The sequence below is a fragment of the Anopheles merus genome, chromosome 2R (genome assembly GCF_017562075.2).
Source record: "Anopheles merus strain MAF chromosome 2R, AmerM5.1, whole genome shotgun sequence".
Classification (NCBI taxonomy): Eukaryota; Metazoa; Arthropoda; class Insecta; order Diptera; family Culicidae; genus Anopheles; species Anopheles merus.
The window spans coordinates 10,993,869-11,011,878 of NC_054082.1; the positions used below are offsets into that span (position 1 = coordinate 10,993,869).

Sequence of the window (18,010 nt, forward strand, 5' to 3'; positions counted from 1 at the left end):
ACGTGTGGCTCAAATCAAATTCAAATAAATAGCCGTTTCGGTTACACGGACACAGACACGGATTTTATTACCATCTAGCTTATACGTAGCCCGTTCTTCTCCTCCCAAGGATTCTATTTCACTAACATACAGTAGTACAATAAATGAGTGTGCAATCAAGCACCGTTATAAGGAACCAATTAGCAATTATGCATTTGCGCTACATTATCTCTCTATCGGCGCTTGTGATGGTTGGCATAGCCGAGCTTCTTGAGCTGGCGAAGGGCACACTTTGCCGCCGTACACTTGGCGATGCGATAGTTCCTTCCAATGCCACGGAATGTACCTTTGCCGAACACTTCCACCGTTACCCGCACGCGTCGTCCGTCCGTCAGCTTCTCCGGTTTGCTGCAAAGCGGATTTACAAGCGCAGATGTTAGTGAAACGTAATGTGTAACGGCTTGTGAAATGAGGGACAACCCAAATACAGTACCCAAATTTGGCCGTCTCCGGTTCCATCTCGAGCAGTTCGCGTATCGGTGATTTCGGGACCGAGCTGCTAAATTTCTCTATCTCCGGTCCCATCATTTTCCGATACACCTGTGGCGAAGAAAGTAGTAATTAACGCTTGCTACACACTGGCGTGTCCACTGCAACCCTCGCTTACCTTCCACACCGTATCGAGCGACATGTCGGAATCGAGGAAAATGGCACCGGCAATCGATTCGAACACGTCGCCCAACGCTTTCGGCACCTCCACATCTTCCGCCTCCCCCACACCGCGGCCCTCGCCGGGACCGTCCTCCCCCATCGCACCGTACTCGCCCAGCTCGTCATCTTCGTCCGGCAGGTAGTATTCCTCCTCCGTGATGCGATGCCCGTTCTCTTGCTGGATGCGAACGAATCGATCAATCACCTCCTGCAGCCCGGGCGACAGGTGCAGGAAGTACTTATGAAATCCGTGGCGTACGGCGAGCGAAGCAAAGATGGTATTGTTCACCAGCGCCGACCGCAAGTCGGTAAGCGCGCCCGGTGAATGCTGCCGGCGGTCCTCGTACAGATGGCGCGTGATGAGGTAGTCGAGGATAGCATCGCCCAGAAACTCTAGCCGCTGGTAGCAATCCGTCAGCCGGTTCGGGCTGTACGAGGCGTGCGTCATGGCTTGCAGCAGGTAGGAACGGTCCCGGAACCGGTAGCCAAGCGCCTGCTCGAACTCTTCGAACCCTTGCAACAGCCGGGCCAGCTCGCGGGACGTTGCCACGGCACCGGTTTCGATGCCACCGAACGTAATGTTGGCCCGCACCATGGGCGAGGGCGGTGCAACCCAGTGACCATACTCAGCAATCGTTACGCCAATGGACAGCGGACCATCATTCTGACCAGTAGCTTTGTAAGGAGTAAGCGCCGTCTCGGTGTTTGAATTAAGCTTCACCGGCGGCTCACGGATGGGGAGCACCCGTATGCCAAGCCATGCCATAAAGAGCAGTGCTCCGCGGGGGCCACATTCGATGAGGTAGGCACCGATCAGGGCTTCCACACAGTCAGCCACCGATTTGTCGGGGATGCTGTGCTGCGTTACCAAATTGTACGGGATGTAGCAGGACCCATTGTCCGCTTCGTGCTCGTTCCCTTCGCCAGTGGTTGTATCGTCTTCATCGTCGTCGTCGTCGTCGTCGTCGTCGTCGTCATCGTCGTCTTCATTTCCGTCCTCACCACCGTTCCTGTCTGCATGTTGTAGGTCGAACCGGTCGACATCCTCTCTGCGTTTAGCCCGTGCACGTTCCTTAACTAGTTGACAAATTTCAGCGCACGACAGACGCTTGATGTCTGGAAGATCGGCCAGATTCCAATGACAAGCAGGAATCTGCAAATAGTAATAAAAAATCAATTATTTTCCCTGCATAATACTCTGATCCTCGCACCTTGCATACCTTTGCATCAATCAACGTTTGTTCTAGCTCCTTCGGCACGTAGTAGCAGGGCGGCAGCCAGTTGTCGTGTGGTTCAAATTTGGCCGCAATCATGCAGTCGCCCAACCGCTTCCTGCGACCCAACCGGTAAAGGTTCAGATTGGACACCTGCTTCGACCGCAGGTGGCTTAGCTTGCCCTCGTGCACATTGTCGTACCGGCAGTAGAGGTAGGTGGTGATGGCGTACTTCAGAAAAGAATCGCCAATCGTTTCCAATCGCTCCAAGTTGATGCCATCGTTGGCGTTCGACATGGTTAGCGCTTGTAAGATAATAGCCGGACTGGGACCGGGATGTTGGCTCAAATCTGGCTGATAATCGAAACTGAAGTATTCAACACCCCCGGCCTCATCGGTCGTACTGAGCACACCCGCACTGTCGTGGCCGTTCTTGTTCGCTTCGTCGCTCCGCATGGAATGTTGTTTCGGTTTGTAGTTGCAAGCCGTCTGCCCGGCGGCTATCGCCGGAAAAGGATCGCAAATAGTCAGCTCGATCACTTTCGGTGGCGAGCTAGCACCCTCGCCTTCCTGGCTGCTTTCGTCCAGAAAGTTATCAAACTGTGAACCGCCCCGGAAGATGGTGTACCGTTCCGGGAAGAACGGTCGATTCAAGCAGTACAGATCGTGCAATCGGAGCCATCGTTCCCCGCTGCTACCGTTCCGCACAAGCAGCTCGAACAGCTGCTCCGGCTCGACGTACGGTACGAGCTCCGTGAACGGTTGTCCGCCCAAATCGTCCATCAGTGCGCCAAGGGTGGCCGCTTCCGACTCGTCCAGCTTCGATCGCCAGTGGCTTACGGACAGCGGTTCGTTCCATCGCACCAAACTGCCCTGCTGGCGGATGGTGTCTTTGGTGTGATTTTTCTGCCGCTCAAACCGTTGCTCCGCTTGCTCCCGCTCCTCGGCGCACTGCCGATCGCTCGGCGAGTAGCAGAACCCATCCACCGCGTTTTTCGAGCTCTGATAGAGCATATCGTTCTGGCGTGACCGCTCAATGATGCTCTGCTGCGTTCGCTGCCGCTGCAGATCACACTCGGAGTCGATCGCTTCGGCATCGGTTTCCGACTTGAACTCGATCTTCAGCCGCCCACCCAGATTCACCACCGTATCATGTGACTGCGTGATGGTCCGGTTCCTACTGCCCGGCTTATCGCCCGAGTCGTTCGCATTGTCCGTGCCCGATACTGCCTCCTGGCTCGGTTCTATTGCATTTTTCGGCTTTTCCGAACCATCGTACAGGTAGTAATCGTCCTCTTCGTCGTACTCGTCCGAAGAGTAGAAATTGGCACTGCTGTTGCTGGAACAGTCGGAATCGTACCGCAGGAACGAGGGTGACGATGCGCCTCTCCTACCTTCTTCACCCATATCGTTATCGGTTCCAACGCCCACCGCCATTTCGTTCGACCATGTACCAATTTCAAGCAGCGTTCCATCGCTGTCAGTCTTTTTATCGCCAGTAGCATCCTCTCCGTCCACCTGACTCTTTTCAACCTCAGCAATTACACCGTTTTCCATTTTTAGCCCATCTTCCTCATCAACCTCCACAGCATCACGCTTGTTCGGCGCCTCCTTGTCTAGCTCCACTTCATCCTGCACTTCCGGCGCAGTGGAATCGATCGCTTCCTGCGCTTGCGCAATTTTCTGCTCCTTCGTTTTGCGCAGCACATCGGCCAGATTCCAGCCAAAGCTTAGCATCGGCCACTGAAACTGGCCCTCCTGCAGCTCGTCCACATTTTCCCATCCCAGCCGCAGGTCGCGTGCCACCTGGCGCCGTATCTCATCCGCCAGCAGCAGCGCGTTGATGCGGTACAGTACGCACGGCAGGCAGACGGCCGCACGCCACAGCGAGGCAGGGAACGGATGTATCGTGCACAGCTCCGGAACGAGGATCTGTTTCTGCTCCAAGTTTTCACGCTTGGCCCGCTTCGTCTCCTCCGAGCTGGTCGGCAATGCTACACCCTTCCGGTTAACGTACCGGGGCGTCAGGAAGTTTAGCCGCGCACTGGTATGGTCAACGTCCAGCAGCGGCTGGCGTTGGTTCTGAATGTGGATTTTGTACTTGCGATGGTAATACTCCTCGAACGTCGCGTAGTTCGACCCGGGAAAGGTGCTCTTCGGCGACAGATGGTTGCATATTTCCGCCACGTAAAAGTACTGCGGCTGGTCGCGGTTCCGATACCACGGCATTACAACGGCGTCCCGAAATTTGCCCACATCGAACGTGTAGCCCTTGCGCGCCTCGTCCGGTATGAAGGTTGGTCCGCTGCGATGCACGTTCGTGGCAATCTTTTCCACAAACTGCCAGTCCACCATCACGTCGTCCGATTGGAGCGGTGGTTCGTCTTTACCAGCCGTACCCGCAACAGCTTGCTTGACCGTCGGAACGATGAAGAAACAGTTCTCCGTTGCGTTCGCATCGTACAGCATCAAGCTCTTCTGCAAGCGCAACACTTTGGTGAACGTGTACTTCACGAAACAGTTTACCATCTCCAGCTGGTGGGCGGACAGTTTAACGCGCTGCGGGCACAGATCGAGCGACACTTTCACCTCGCCGGACCGGGTGAATATGGGAAAGGAGCTTATCTTTGGTATCAGCTTCGTGGTCAGAATGCCAAATCCTTGTGCGGATTCTTCCGGTGCGTATATTTTGCGCCCGCGCGTATTCTGCTCCTCGGGGATGGGACAGATCAGCTCCATGCGTATGTGGTAGAGATAGGCGACGGTTTCAGCGTCCGGTCGGCACTCGTTGAACACGGAAGCGATCTGGATGGAAATGTATGTTTAAGAAAATAATTCTAAATAACGCCCGAAGTCAGTGTACGTACCCTTTTGTAGTAATATTGCCGCCGTTTTGTTGTTCCCGGCCTGGGGTCGCTGTTTTCGGACAGTATTTTTGCGTCCGATTCCTCCAGCTCAAAGTTTTCCCAGTCCGCTTCGAACGCACGAAAGGCTTCCTTGCCGAACGGTTGAAAGGAATTGTCAAGCTCCCCAGCTGCATGCAGCATCCGGCAGGTCATATAGGCAGCTAGCCTGCGTGCTAGCGTTTCCGTAGGCATCGGCAATCCCTTCAAAACGACACGGTTAAATGTTGATCAGGAACTTACGAGCGAATGATGTCTTTATTGTTGCTTACCAATATGTCTTCTTTCCAGGGCGAGTTTATGGGCAGACGAATGGTGTATTGGTACAGCTTGCGCCCCTTCCGGACGGTAGTGGCACAGCGCCAAATAGGAGTAAGCTTAGTGAACGTATCGCTCGGCAGCTTGGCACAGTACTTATTGAGTGTTTGGATGGCATTTCCCAGCCACAGTGAGGCGCACGTTCCGTTGGATTGGAGTGCCACAGCACCACCACTACCCGGACGATACACTTCTAGGCAGTGGTTGAAGCAGTCGGCATGCTTCAGCTCCCAATCGGGCGGCTCTCCATTGCGGCACTTGGCAAGTAAAAGCTGTGGAGAGAAAACAATAAGTTGATTGGTAAACTAACAAATTCAAATCCTATTTTCAAATAACCAAACCTTTTCAACTTCACGGTAGATGGCAACTTGCTCGATCATCGCATCTGTTGCTGTTTCGATCATTCTTCGGTCCTGATCATCGATCGTTTCGCGCGTATTGTCGTCTTCCGGACCTTCCGGAATCATGCCATCAAGTGAAACGTCCTCGATCGATTCCATATCCTCCTGTTGTTCGTTGCGCGAGGCAGCATTTTCCGGCGTGACAAATAACACATGGTACGCACCGGGCGCTTTCGCCCGACCCTTGCACTGCGCATAGGACCGATAGTTGGCGGGAGTGTTCCAGCGAATAACTAGGTTACACTTTGGCAGCTCGATGCCTTCCTCCAACACGGACGTCCCAATCAACAGGTTGCATTCGTGCATCCGGAAGCGTTTCAGCACCTCCTCCTGCTTGCGATGCTCGATGGCGGTCTGCTTGAGGCAGTTTTGCGGATTGGTGGCCACCTTGTCCACCGTGTACTGTGGGCTGATGAACTCAAATTCGCGCTGCGAACGGGACACCTCGTACAGCAGCACGTAAAGGATGCGGGCCATCGCCCGGTTGTTGCAGAAAATTAACCCGCACAGCGCATCGGTCGTATCGTTTGATCGGTGGTGCGAATGTCCCCCGCCCGCGAATCGCTTGCGGCGGAAATTGTTTGCTCGGCCCTCGTGCCCATGGCGGGGTGACTGCACCCCAAGCGTACCACCACCCTCGGCGGCCGCATTGTCGACGGCTTTGTGCTTTAGGTTCAACCGTTCGGTTCGCTTGCGCACGGACGCTAGCAAACCGTCCAGCTGCTTGATCCGCTCATCAACGTCCGCTATTTGGGCGCCGAAAGTGTGATAGCTTTTCTCCAGCTCTTTACACTCCACGTTGCGGCAGAAGCAGTACAATATGCGCTGCTGATTGTGCACCTGCTGATGATGGTGCAGTGTGGCCGGCTGGTTGCGATCTTTCGGCCGGTTGCGTTGCTCGCCGAACCACGCCAGCACCTCGAGCAGACGGCGAACCTTGGGCGTCGAGTAGCGCTTGATGCGCTCCAGTTCGGTGTCGTGCTGTGCGAAGACGGACGCCACCGTCGCTCTTGCCTGCAGCAGCGTGGTGTACACCATGCAGAACAGAAGAAAGTGCCGATCGTAAGGCACTTTCACCTTCTCCTGATCGATGGTCGTTAGAAGTTCGAGTGCACCGCGATCTGCGCCCCAGGGTCCGAACTCGTCCAGCAGCTCAAGATACTGCTTTAGGTAGCTCAACGGACCGACCGTGGGATCGGGGATGGATCTTAGCTCACGGCGCAGATCATCGTTTTCCTCATCCTTCTCCGGTTCCCCGTCTGTGTCCGGCTTATCACTTGCGCTATCGTTACCGTCCAGTCCGTACACGGCTAGCGGTTCGTAGCGATGCTGCTTCAGGAAAGCGATCTGACGCTGTATTAACATCCTAAGAAGTTGCGTCAAATTGGATGGCTTGGGTGGGATGCATTCCAGGATTAGTTCCGTGGGTTTTGTGCTGAATCTAAAACATAAAGCAAACGGCGGTTAAATGAAAGTTACTCACAAACAGCAAGCAATATGGTGTACAAGTGAAAGCACCTCACCTGAGAACGCTTGTGATGTCGCTCGCAGTTTCGATACGTGCACGCAAGCATCGTTCAAGGTAATGCAGCTCCCAGCACAACCGTTCCGGTGTACAGCCCGCACCGTGCAATGGACCAGCAAGCCCTAGAATTCTCGTCCGTTGAGCGGGCCTATCGGACGACGGTGCCTGATGCGTCAGTCGAGCACAGATCTCCCACAGTTCCTGTCGACCATAGTTTTTGTGGCACTCGTCCACAATCAGCAGGCTTATGTCTTGCACCCGTACCGTACCTTGCTCGATGTGCTGCAGCAACGTTGTTTCACTGCCGAAGAACAGCACATCGGCCGAAGCAACATCCGTCACTGGCGTGTCTGAAGCACCGTCCGGTTCGTGTGACCCTTCACTGTCCTCCACATCATCGACGTTGGCGACCTGTAGGTCGGTCAAATTCGAAACCATCGACGACAGCAAGCTTCGATCCATTCGCGTGAGGTAGATGGCTTTTCCCGGTGCTTCAGGACGACTGCTCCAGCGATTGGTGCGCATCGACTGGATCAACTTTACGGCCAGGAACTCTTTGGCGGAATTGTGCGCTATACAGACGATAAGATTTTCTTCCCTCGCCGTGGCCAGCAGCTCGGTCTGATAGTCCCGAGGCGTGAGGGCTGTGGTGTGGATGTTGCCATCCGTCCAGTGGAACAACGACATGGTGATTGCGTGCGAGGAAACGGGGCGGTTTGTTTTAAACTACACTACGTCTATTGCACTGCTCTTGGAACCGATAGTTTATAATACATGCTGCGATGCGGCTGGAAGCCCTGGTATGCAAATATTCGGCACCCTGGCAAGAGCGCACATGCTGAAACACTTTGCACGAAGAAGAAGCGTCTTTTTTGTTGTTGATTGTGTGTTTGTTGTGATTTGTTTGGTTTCAAGCCGGGCACAGTGGGCGAGCCGTCGTCACTGTGTCGGTTGACGTTTCATGATTTTTTTTCTTCAATAACATATTTGAATCGACGGTTGCACTTGCACAATTTGTGTACTTACGCAAAAAGTTTTTTTTCTCATTGATTCACTGATTATTGCAACAAACACGCACGTCTTCTTTATTGATTTTACAGTTTTGTTTGTTGTTACTACCATGTTGTTGTTGTTACCACCACAAACATCTTTTTTGAGATTGATTTTTGAGAATTAATAAAAAATCCTACTAGAACAGAATTTTATCGATTCCTGTTGGGAAATATTTTTTCTATTTTTTTGGTGTAACCGCGCTGTCATAAAATAAATATTAAACCATCAGTGTGTGTCAATGAAAAAGAAAAAACACGAATTTTTCATATTTTAAAAATAGGATCAACATTTTATTAAAAACCATTACATAACATTCAACATCTATAACAAAACGCAGAACAAATTTTACAAAAAACTCAATTTATTTAATTATAGTCCCTTACTTTCCCCCGTTTTAATGCACTCATATAGTATATCACCCTTCTTTGTAAAAGGTTTCTGGTATAAAACTAAGTTAATGTACATATACAATACAAATAACACATTGTAAATAAAATGCAACAATGCAGGGCATTGCGGTTTAATCAATTTCCAGTTTTCGTAGCGTGCCAGAGAGATCATTGCCATTGCTTCGTCGCGACTCATCGATCTTCCAGCGCGTACTATCGGTAATGTAATCGCTATGATATGAGAGCAAATGTTAGCATTTTTTTCTTGATAGAAGTGTGCTTTACTTTCGGTTTCGCTTACCGTTGCAATTTAATTCTGTTGAACCAATCCTCTTTATGCTTAATGATTGACTGCTCACCACCGTACTCGTCGGGTAGGGCGGCCTTGGGCAGGTGCGCATAAATCGTTTCCGAATTGGGGAGATGGAAGTGTAGCTTTTTTTTTAAATAGAAGTTAATTATCAATTATTTACGTTACGAAAAGAAAATATAAACACAGAACATGAAGTTCTCCATGCATACCATTTCGGCCACACGTTTCTTCATGAACGGTTTCACCAGGCACATAACGCGATCCAGAAAAGGCGTACAGTTGATCACATGGATGGCCTTCAGACGCACCGGGTGTGCTTCCTGTGGTGTACCGGAGGAGCGATAGAAAGTAGCATTAATTAACAAAACAACCCTAAATCAAAAACCTTCCCAAAATCGTGGCCAAATTTCGGCCACCCTTACCTGAGTGTAGCGCATGTAGACGCGCAATGTCGACAGTACGACCTTGGTCATGTGGCGAAGCGTGAAGCCATTCATGTCGAAGATCGGCACGTCTCCACCGTCGTTCATCGGGACATCCGGTTGGATCATGCGTAGATCGGCAATAATGAAAAACGTCTTAATGACATCGTTAAAATCAAACTGCAAGAGAGGGAGAAAAAAAGATGAACAGGTGGTAAAAAACCATAAAGATACAAATCATTGCTTAGCGTCCAACTCTCTCACCTTATCGGGATCACAATCTACCAAACGATAGTAAATAAACTTGTCCTCACAACCTTCCACCGACGGTAGGGGCACCATGTCACTAAAATTGAGTTGAATAACCATTTTTAAATATGATTACACAAGCTTTTGGGGGAGAGATCGAGCGCAAGCAATCGAACGTACATTGCTTTTAAAATATTCATCACATTGCTGTTGAGCGGATCGCGGTTATCGAAGATCGTCGGATTGTTCTGCCGGAGGGTGTAGCCGAGAATGAAAATTTTCTTCGCATACTCGAGATCACCACGGGTCGAGTGTATATACCGCTGCAGTAATGTTGGATCTACATATTTGAAAGTAAACATTAAATGTTAATTGTTTAAAAAAAACAGCATATCGCTATTTCACCAGCCGCAAGGGAGTGCGTTATCAACTTACGTATATTCTGGGGCAGATGGGGCTGTGTTGTAATCCAGTCCTTCAGCCGTTCCGCTCCCTCCTCTAGATTAAACTCCTTTTCGATGCCCATCGTATAAATGGTGCCGGGTCTATAAGCCGAAAAAGAAATGCGTTCGATAGTTAATTTAGGCGTTTATCTGGAAGCTTAACCGTGCTTAATTGCAAAGTTTACTCAATGTATCTTTTATGCAGAATGACTGTGTGTTTATTTTGCTTTTATTTCTAAACTGACGATTATCAACAAAACCCTAATTTATTATTTTAGCGTAACGTTTAAACGTAACCCTTCATTTCAGTCGCGGCTTAAATATGCGTTACAATCTTTACGGCGATACGTCACACGCATCGCAGTGGCCCAGACCACAAATTGCCCATTTCCAAAACAAAGAAAAGAAGCCCATTTGTACAGAAAAGAAAAGATACAAAAAAAAACCACAGCACAGCATTAACCCAGAGGTGCGACACTGAAATCAGCGCTTCTCACTGTCAGATAAATCACTGGCGCGGCCAAGGTTAATGTTGGCTGGCGGACCTGTTTTGCATTGATTCACTCGCGCGTACCGGTTTGTGAGGAGTTTTGTATCGGAGTTTGATTTTTACTCTTTTTATTGCTACCACTGGACTCGTTTAAGAACTAAAAATTCTCCCTCATCGACCGGTTCCGGGAATGGGTGAAAAACGCAAACAAATCATACCACAATAAAGAAGCGCCGCACTGCGCCAGGCACCAGATGGTGTGCCATAAAGCCGTATCTCCAGAACGTGGTACAAAATTCTCGTGCAGCTTAGCCGAACTTTGCGGAAGAGTCTCGCTGCTCGAGCAAACATTTGCTTATGGATGTTTGCGTTGAATCGATCAGTTTGCTAAACTCGTCCATTTCGACCAACCAAATGGTGTTTTGCAATGCTGTTTTTCGTCGGCCATACCACATGCGAGCAGGGAAGACGGTGCTTTATATAAAGTACGCCAAAGCAAAAGCTCATAAAGACTAACACCGTCCAGCCACTCAACCGGTGCGCACTGGTAACGGTTATACGGGCACGGGAGAGCGGAGCAAATAGTGTTCCCATCGTGCCGCAACTGGCAAGGGTCAGAAAATTAATATCATCTTTAACCTTCTGCCGCAAACGGTTTAGCAACTCGCGCGCAGATCGTTTGCGTGTTGGGTTTGACATCCATTGTTGGACAGGCTCCGCGAGAGGAGGTGGTGGTGCGTTAGTTCGTTCGAAACAAGCGCGTGCTATCCCGCCACATGGTGACATATTGTGTGACGATCGTGTACGTGGTTGAGGGCCCAGCAGAAGAAGAATCGTATTTCTAAGCAACTGTTTAACTGCAAGCTCTGCCTATGTTTTACTGACCTTAAGATTGCTGTCTTGTATCGTGTTCGCTTTTAAGGCAGCATCGTCTAAACCGATTGGGCGAAGGTCATACGAAAGCTTGGAATGCGCGTTACACCAAATCAGTGAAGCTTTCACGACACCCACAACATGCAATATTTTCGCAAACGTAATGTCCTCTATTCTGCTCGTTTTCTATCTCGTTTGTGTGTGTAACTTTATATGTGATCGAAAACACGACCCGAAAACATCGATACACACATATCAAAACGGCACTAAAATCGGAACCAGCCGAAATGATAAATTGAGCCAACCACGACCATTTCACCATTTCGTCGTTCGTCACGGTCTATCTGGGGGTTATCGAAGAGAGAAGAAAACGGTGGCGCATGAAACGGCAACCGAAATACGAAGAAAAAGTCAACGTTTGGTGCAATATCTGAGCGATGGAAGGTGTTCCAAGCTCACCGCTGATCATGGGCTAATCGAAACGATCGTTCGAAATCCGATCCAATCAAAGCGTGCTGTTCCTTCGGATTGCAACAGCTTCGACTGCCGTCAGAGGGGTCAGAAAAAATAACACACAGATACACACACACACACACACACACACACACACACACACACACACACACACACACACACACACACACACACACACACACACACACACACACACACAGACACACAAAACAGCGAGAAATGTTAAACCGACTAACTAAACAACAGCCTTACACACAGCTCGTGCGAAGCGAGCGGTGGTGATTAACTATCGAGCGGCACCACGATGCTTAGTATCACCTCGACCTTGCGGGTCAATCGGATCGGGGCAGGTGATTTGAAACTTTAATCGCCGGAGCCTGGTACTAACCTTGGCGACAGCTGCATTGTGTTGGTGCTCGCTCTCCTCAATAGCTGTTGCCTGTCCGTACCATGTCTAAATGATTTGACACCCGAATTAGAGTGCAGCAGAGGTTGCCAAACTGTGAAGCTAATTGTTTTCTCGTGTGAACCTCACTTCCAGCTACGGAGATGAATATAATATCTAAATTCAAATATCAAATCCATCTCACACTCACTAACCTGTGATGGAAGTGCTGTGGATCGGTTGCAACATTGCCACCTTTATTTTGGTTTAATGCGTTTCGGTTAGCAATTAAAAATAATTGAAATCCCACGAAAAGTAGCTCCAGGATAGCAGGGGCAGGGTATCTGTGCGAGGGGTTTATGTTTTATGCCAACAGGGCTGGCTGCTAAAAATGAATGCTAACGATGACATAAAGCGACGACGTTAGCATCTCACCGGGCCTAGCAAAGCGACAAGCCTCCGCCAAAGATAAACTATGCGCAGTGAAGTGATGGCATCTGCAGACATCATTAAGGAGTTACGCATGAAAAACGTATTTTTTCACTCAACGCTAGCAGGAGGCTAACATTGCCACTGCCCAAAGGGAGGGCGTGTGTGTGTGTGTGGAATTGCGTTTATAGTTATCGCGGAGTTTATTTTTTCTTATTCCGTCTTTTTTGCAACCACCTACAACGATATTGTGGCAGGAGAGACGTATACTGCATTAGGTAATGCATCCGTGCAGTTGGTGAAGAAACAGAGCAAAATGTAATGATGAAATCCGGTGTGACATGTGTGGTGTAAGCATACTCGATGCCGGTTCAGAAGCCAATTTTTCAGTTTCTGCCAATTTCTGTCGTCAGAAATAACGAGCAACCCCTCGTTAAGCAGTCCCGCTCCAGTCCCGGTGTGTAGAATCATTCCATTATCAACTTCACAAGATAGTGCGCTATTTCACACTTACTCTCGTTTTCAGCGGCCCAAACCGTGAAACAGATTAAAAAAGGTCTTCATGGCCGAAAGAGTTTGCATGAAAAGCGGCCAAAGATGTAATCGCCCTCAAGACGCGCGGCTTTCTTTTCTCACTCCCAATCTGTTGCCACTTTTTTACTCACACCTGTCCGCACAACGCTCCCACTTTAAAAGGGGTGGTTTGTTAGTTACTGTTTAGTTGCAACCACTAAAGCAAAAGCCCGCCACGTTTCGGAGGCCGACAGCAACCCAAAGGGAAGGGTTCGTCGCTTACGGGCGGGTGTTGTTTGTACCAGCGGTGGTGTGTTCGGTCGGCCCGACCAGCTAACGACGACCGCTTCGCCATCAACCGATGGCGAGCATGTTTAAACCGGGCACGGGCTTAAGAGAAATCTAGCTTTGCATAGTTTTGTTGTGGTTTTATGATGCATTTTTAGCATTTTTTTCATTTCGTTCTTCTTTGTTCAAGTCTTTCGTTTCGGCTGGAACAGAGAAATACCAACTACTACAGAGCTTTGTCTGCAAATCGGGGATGTTGTGTAGGTTTTGTTTTGTGCAGCGAGATAAACCTTCTTCTCAATTCCACCGATGTGCAGGTGGATGCAGCGATCTGCCATTCTCTCACTCTCACTGCTGCACTGTTTCAGCGAAAGGGAGGGAACAGGAAATTAAAAAAAGGGAATGCAGTTTTGATGAAGTATGCGTAAAAAACAGGTTATGTGTTCAGCTCTGAAGGCTTAAGCGAATATCGCGACACTTCCTGCTTTTGGTACAAAAAAAAAAATGAAAACAACTCGCACAGCAGCTTGTCCGCTTCCTTATGCACTTTTACGAAACGAAAGACAAACGTTCATCGCGACAGTGGTCTTGAAGCCTTTAGTAATAGTGTATGCTGACCGTCACACTACGCCGCAATTATCACACAATGTACGCTTCCGGTTGGGTGCACAGCTAATTTTGTATAACATTAAACATATAAAAATACGGTTCTATTGGAACCGTTTAAGACACTACGAACCACTAAACCTTCTCAACTGTTGCTTGTTTTTTGCTCGGCCAGCTTTACTTACACTGTACAACGGTTGCTAACAATCGAACTAAACGAAAAGCCAAGCCACACTGGTAAAGTTAAACAGCTTTTAAAAGAAAACACACAACACCCCGGGGAAGAACAAATGTAAGAGTAACACGCGGCCAAACGCTCTGCCAAACCGTGTCCGACTGTGATCACGTCCGAACGGATTGTGAGAGGAAGATTTTCAGCGCCTCGCCACTTGAGGCCAGAGCCAGAGCAGCTCAACCACCAGATTCGGTTGGGTGCTTTTCGCGCTTGCTTCGCTGGGTCTCTTTCGGCTCTCCATAGCATATCGCCGTTTCTGCTGCTCGCGGGCGTGTTTCCTGTGATAAGGTGTAATGCTTTGACCGCTTGAGAGAAGGAGAGAGAGAGAGAGTAAAAAACCCGTCGCATTAATGAGCTTCGCGTGGCATCGACCGTGAGGCAAACCGTCGTTTGTCGTTGGTTTATCGGCGGAAGGTCAGCATAAACAATGGTGGTAATGGCGGCAGGCGGCAGCCGGTTTCTCGTGCGACATTTCTCGGGAAAGTGAGGTTAAAGGGTGGCGGTAGATACAAAAGAAAGATCAGCAAGCGAGGAAGGGAAGGACGGGTTGATAAACACACCGACCAACCAAGTGATCGGGTGGGTGGAAGATCGGTGTGGTGTGCGTTGTTCGCGTTGTCCGAAAACGATTTATTTGAGCGATGGAGTCTTTGTTTCTCTCCCATTATGCAACTGGTTCACTCGGTGGTATAAAGATAAACACAAGCTGAAAGCTTCTTGTCTTGGCTTGGTAAATAAATGGAAGAAAGGAACGAAAATACTGCAACCTTGCCATGACTGTTTGTTGTGACTTTGAAACAACAACGAACAAAAAAAACCATCTTGCGTGACGACGCGTTTGCTTTACGATAAAAAACAAGCAGTAAATACTTCTTCAGAACGTGCTTACAGTGGAACATAAGACGACGATCGCTAACAGCTAAAGTAACCATCCAGAAGTGGTGGACACTTCACCGCAAAGATTGTAAGCTTTCTTCAGAAGCTTTCCGTACTGCGGCAGCCTCGTGACCATGTCCTTGATTCTCGCATGTACTTCTTCTGATCAAGGGTGTACTCAATCAATGTTAATTGATTTGTGAGCCATGATCTTTACAAGCGTTAGTTCACACGATATCCCATCGAATCATCTGACAGCTATCCAAACATGTTGGTTAGGCTAGTCCGAAATAAAACTACTGCACAATCTGCTGTAAGAAAATATCTTTAAATGCATTGTGTACAGTAGTAATGCTCAATGGCACAACCGCTATTCGCAACCGGAGACAATAACTCATCTGAAACCATAACGGCTCTGTTGTGGATGTTGTGGAATGGATTTGTTTGGCAAAAATCCCCCAGCACATTCACCTTTGGCCGTGTACATTGTCGGTGAACTTCAGTCCATCCGGCGACAAGGTGTACATATTGATTAGAAGAAATAAACCGGTAGCTCAGTGAATCATTTGAACGACCGCACGGTCGTGCTTGCCGTGTAGTTGGGCTTGCAGTTGCTCGGGAATGGATTTGAATTCCATTATACGCCAACTAATTCCATCTCATTACACAAGCCGGTAGCAGTCGGTGGTAGATTTCCGAGATTGATCGCAGAGCGATTGTAGATCGTGTGAGAACAGTCACGGTTGCTTCCGGCTTACATTTATTTCATATGTACGGTTATAGACCGGTGGTTATGGTGTGCTGGAATGGATAATCTTATCATGGATTGGGTAATTTTTCTGCAAATTTGACCTATCTAAAGGCAATGATAAATTGCTATCATTTGATACGACACCAGACACATTTTTGATACACGTTTACCAAAACACTGTTTTTTTTTGCTCTGCCACGCTGATCCACTATTGAACTGCCGTCTCGCTATCGATCAGCTGAGAGATTAATGGTTTGGCCTACATTTTTTGAGCGGGTCTCAATTTCGCAGCTAAAAACGCGCCTACAAACGCAACACACTCCTAGCAGTTTAACAGCTTTGGTGAGACGCAATGTCTTCGGCTAAGGGACAATCAATTTTAGCATGTTTGCTAACAGTGTGAAACGATTTCTGACACCATCCCACACACCAACGCGCGGCGATTGGGATAGAAATGATTGAATAAGCAGATAATTAAGAAAGCTTTTTGCCGCTGTTTGCCGCTGTAGGGAGAAGGAGTGTAGACAATTGGATGCCCTTTGCGGGTCACTTCACGTATGCCAAGGCGAAGGGAGCGCATTTTATCGGCAACACGTGCATTCGAGGGTTGTGTCATCGTTGAAGTACATCCGGTGCATTCGAAGCACGATGTACAATTTATATAGATTATGTTGTTTAATAATTAAATGTCATGAATTATAATGCACCTGCAATAAAAGAACTATTGGAAGCTGCTGTGTATGTATGCAGAAGTAATATTTTATGTTTATTGTATGTATTGAATTGATTGTTACTGTTATATGACATGAACATAAACAAGAAATGTGATATATATTTTATTACTAACTACAGTTTGTTCCCGAATTACATAGTTTATGCGTTCCCAAGACCGGTCTCGTGGTATACTGGACATCTTGCTCAATGACCGTGCCGCCATAAGCAGGACTCGAATATAAATTTTTGTGGCAAAACGCTTATTATATTTAAAATGTATGGTTTTTTATCTTTTAAACGATTTACAAAATTTTACCTAAACACAAGTTATTTAACATTAGACAATTCTTGGAGCAAATTGTACTGATTTAACACATGATCTGTGAAATTCAGAAAACCACGTATCTCCGAATCTGCAAGTCAGAAACATACTGTACTATAATCTTGAAATATTAGCTTAGTTTAACTTGTTTTAACTTACTTCCAATTTGCAACTTGAACTACAAATGTAGATAAAACTTTACGTTGTTTTTTGGTGATACTTATAATATAAGCTTTGTATAAAAAAAAAACTTGTGATTTATAAATTAGGGTAACTGATTTAATATAACTGTAGTTCATACGAAATAATTCGACGTAAAATTTTTTTTAATTACTCACTTTAAATTGTAAATTAATATGCAATTTTACTTAAAAGCTATGTTGCTTTAAATATTCGTTTATCACAAATGTGTTTAGAGATACTATTCGATAATAGCTAGATAGTTTAAAGTCAAAGTTATTCATTTTACCCAGTGTGCGTAATCATAGTGGTAGGTCCAACGGTCACGATTCGCTAGGTCAAAATGTTTTCATCCACGATACATTATTTATTTTTTAAATTTTAGAATGTTGTAACAATGTGAATCAAACAGCTAGAGTTAGTACATTTGGGTAAGGGAATGGATACCTTGCATATACTGTGGAATTCCTCAAAACGAGTGTAATCCGTTGCAGTGCTTCACTTGTTATGCGGGACACAGTTTCAAGCCACTGCTTGCATTGCATAATAGAAAAGTTAAACGATCTTTTACCGGTTTGTGTCTAGAAGCCCAAACCGTCATGGGTTCAAGCCCCAAATAGACCGTGCCGCCATACGTAGGACTGACTATCCTGCTATGGGGGGAAAATCAATAAGTCACTAAAAGCCAACCCCACAAGTGGGTTGGCAGGCCTTGACCGGCATCGGTTGTTGAGCCAAAGAAGAAGAAGAAGAAGTCTAGAAACAGTTCTTGGAGTCTTGTTGTAAATATTCTTGAGCACAAACTAACTGTTCCATATATCATACCACAAACTTTTGCATCATAAATTTATACGATATTTTTTCCTAGTTTTGTAACAAGCAAAATTATAGTATTTCTTAATGTTCGTGATTTTGATTTCACATCGGCATCAAAAAACGAATCAGGAAGAAAAA

General features: G+C 47.6%; 2 protein-coding genes across 2 annotated transcripts; both read right to left on the reverse strand.

Annotated features, from left to right (window-relative positions):
* Positions 1-41: 41 nt before the first annotated feature.
* Positions 42-7,937, reverse strand: LOC121601008 (endoribonuclease Dcr-1). The gene is made up of 8 exons (XM_041929795.1): positions 7,050-7,937; positions 5,467-6,967; positions 5,080-5,397; positions 4,772-5,011; positions 1,911-4,709; positions 647-1,843; positions 473-579; positions 42-387 (listed from the first exon to the last, which is right to left on the reverse strand). The coding sequence occupies exons 1-8, from the start codon at positions 7,736-7,738 to the stop codon at positions 213-215; spliced, it is 7,026 nt and encodes a 2,341-aa protein (XP_041785729.1). The 5' UTR covers positions 7,739-7,937; the 3' UTR covers positions 42-212.
* A 448-nt stretch (positions 7,938-8,385) lies between these two features.
* Positions 8,386-14,348, reverse strand: LOC121601061 (alpha-tocopherol transfer protein-like). Its single transcript, XM_041929865.1, has 8 exons — positions 14,164-14,348; positions 9,913-10,022; positions 9,658-9,817; positions 9,493-9,574; positions 9,229-9,408; positions 9,016-9,126; positions 8,795-8,928; positions 8,386-8,724 (listed from the first exon to the last, which is right to left on the reverse strand). Exons 2-8 carry the CDS (start codon positions 10,001-10,003, stop codon positions 8,625-8,627), a joined length of 858 nt encoding a protein of 285 aa, XP_041785799.1. The 5' UTR covers positions 10,004-10,022; positions 14,164-14,348; the 3' UTR covers positions 8,386-8,624.
* Between the last annotated feature and the right edge of the window lie 3,662 nt (positions 14,349-18,010).

Excerpts from the sequence above, each read along its gene's own strand:
- LOC121601008 (XM_041929795.1), bottom strand. The coding sequence starts at position 7,738 with ATGTCGTTGTTCCACTGGACGGATGGCAACATCCACACCACAGCCCTC. Across the intron at positions 1,844-1,910 it reads AAACGTTGATTGATGCAAAG|ATTCCTGCTTGTCATTGGAA; the intron begins GTATGCAAGGTG and ends TACTATTTGCAG. Across the intron at positions 388-472 it reads CCGGAGACGGCCAAATTTGG|CAAACCGGAGAAGCTGACGG; the intron begins GTACTGTATTTG and ends TCCGCTTTGCAG.
- LOC121601061 (XM_041929865.1), bottom strand. The coding sequence starts at position 10,003 with ATGGGCATCGAAAAGGAGTTTAATCTAGAGGAGGGAGCGGAACGGCTG. Across the intron at positions 9,575-9,657 it reads ATGAATATTTTAAAAGCAAT|TGACATGGTGCCCCTACCGT; the intron begins GTACGTTCGATT and ends ACTCAATTTTAG. Across the intron at positions 8,725-8,794 it reads AACAGAATTAAATTGCAACG|CGATTACATTACCGATAGTA; the intron begins GTAAGCGAAACC and ends CTCATATCATAG.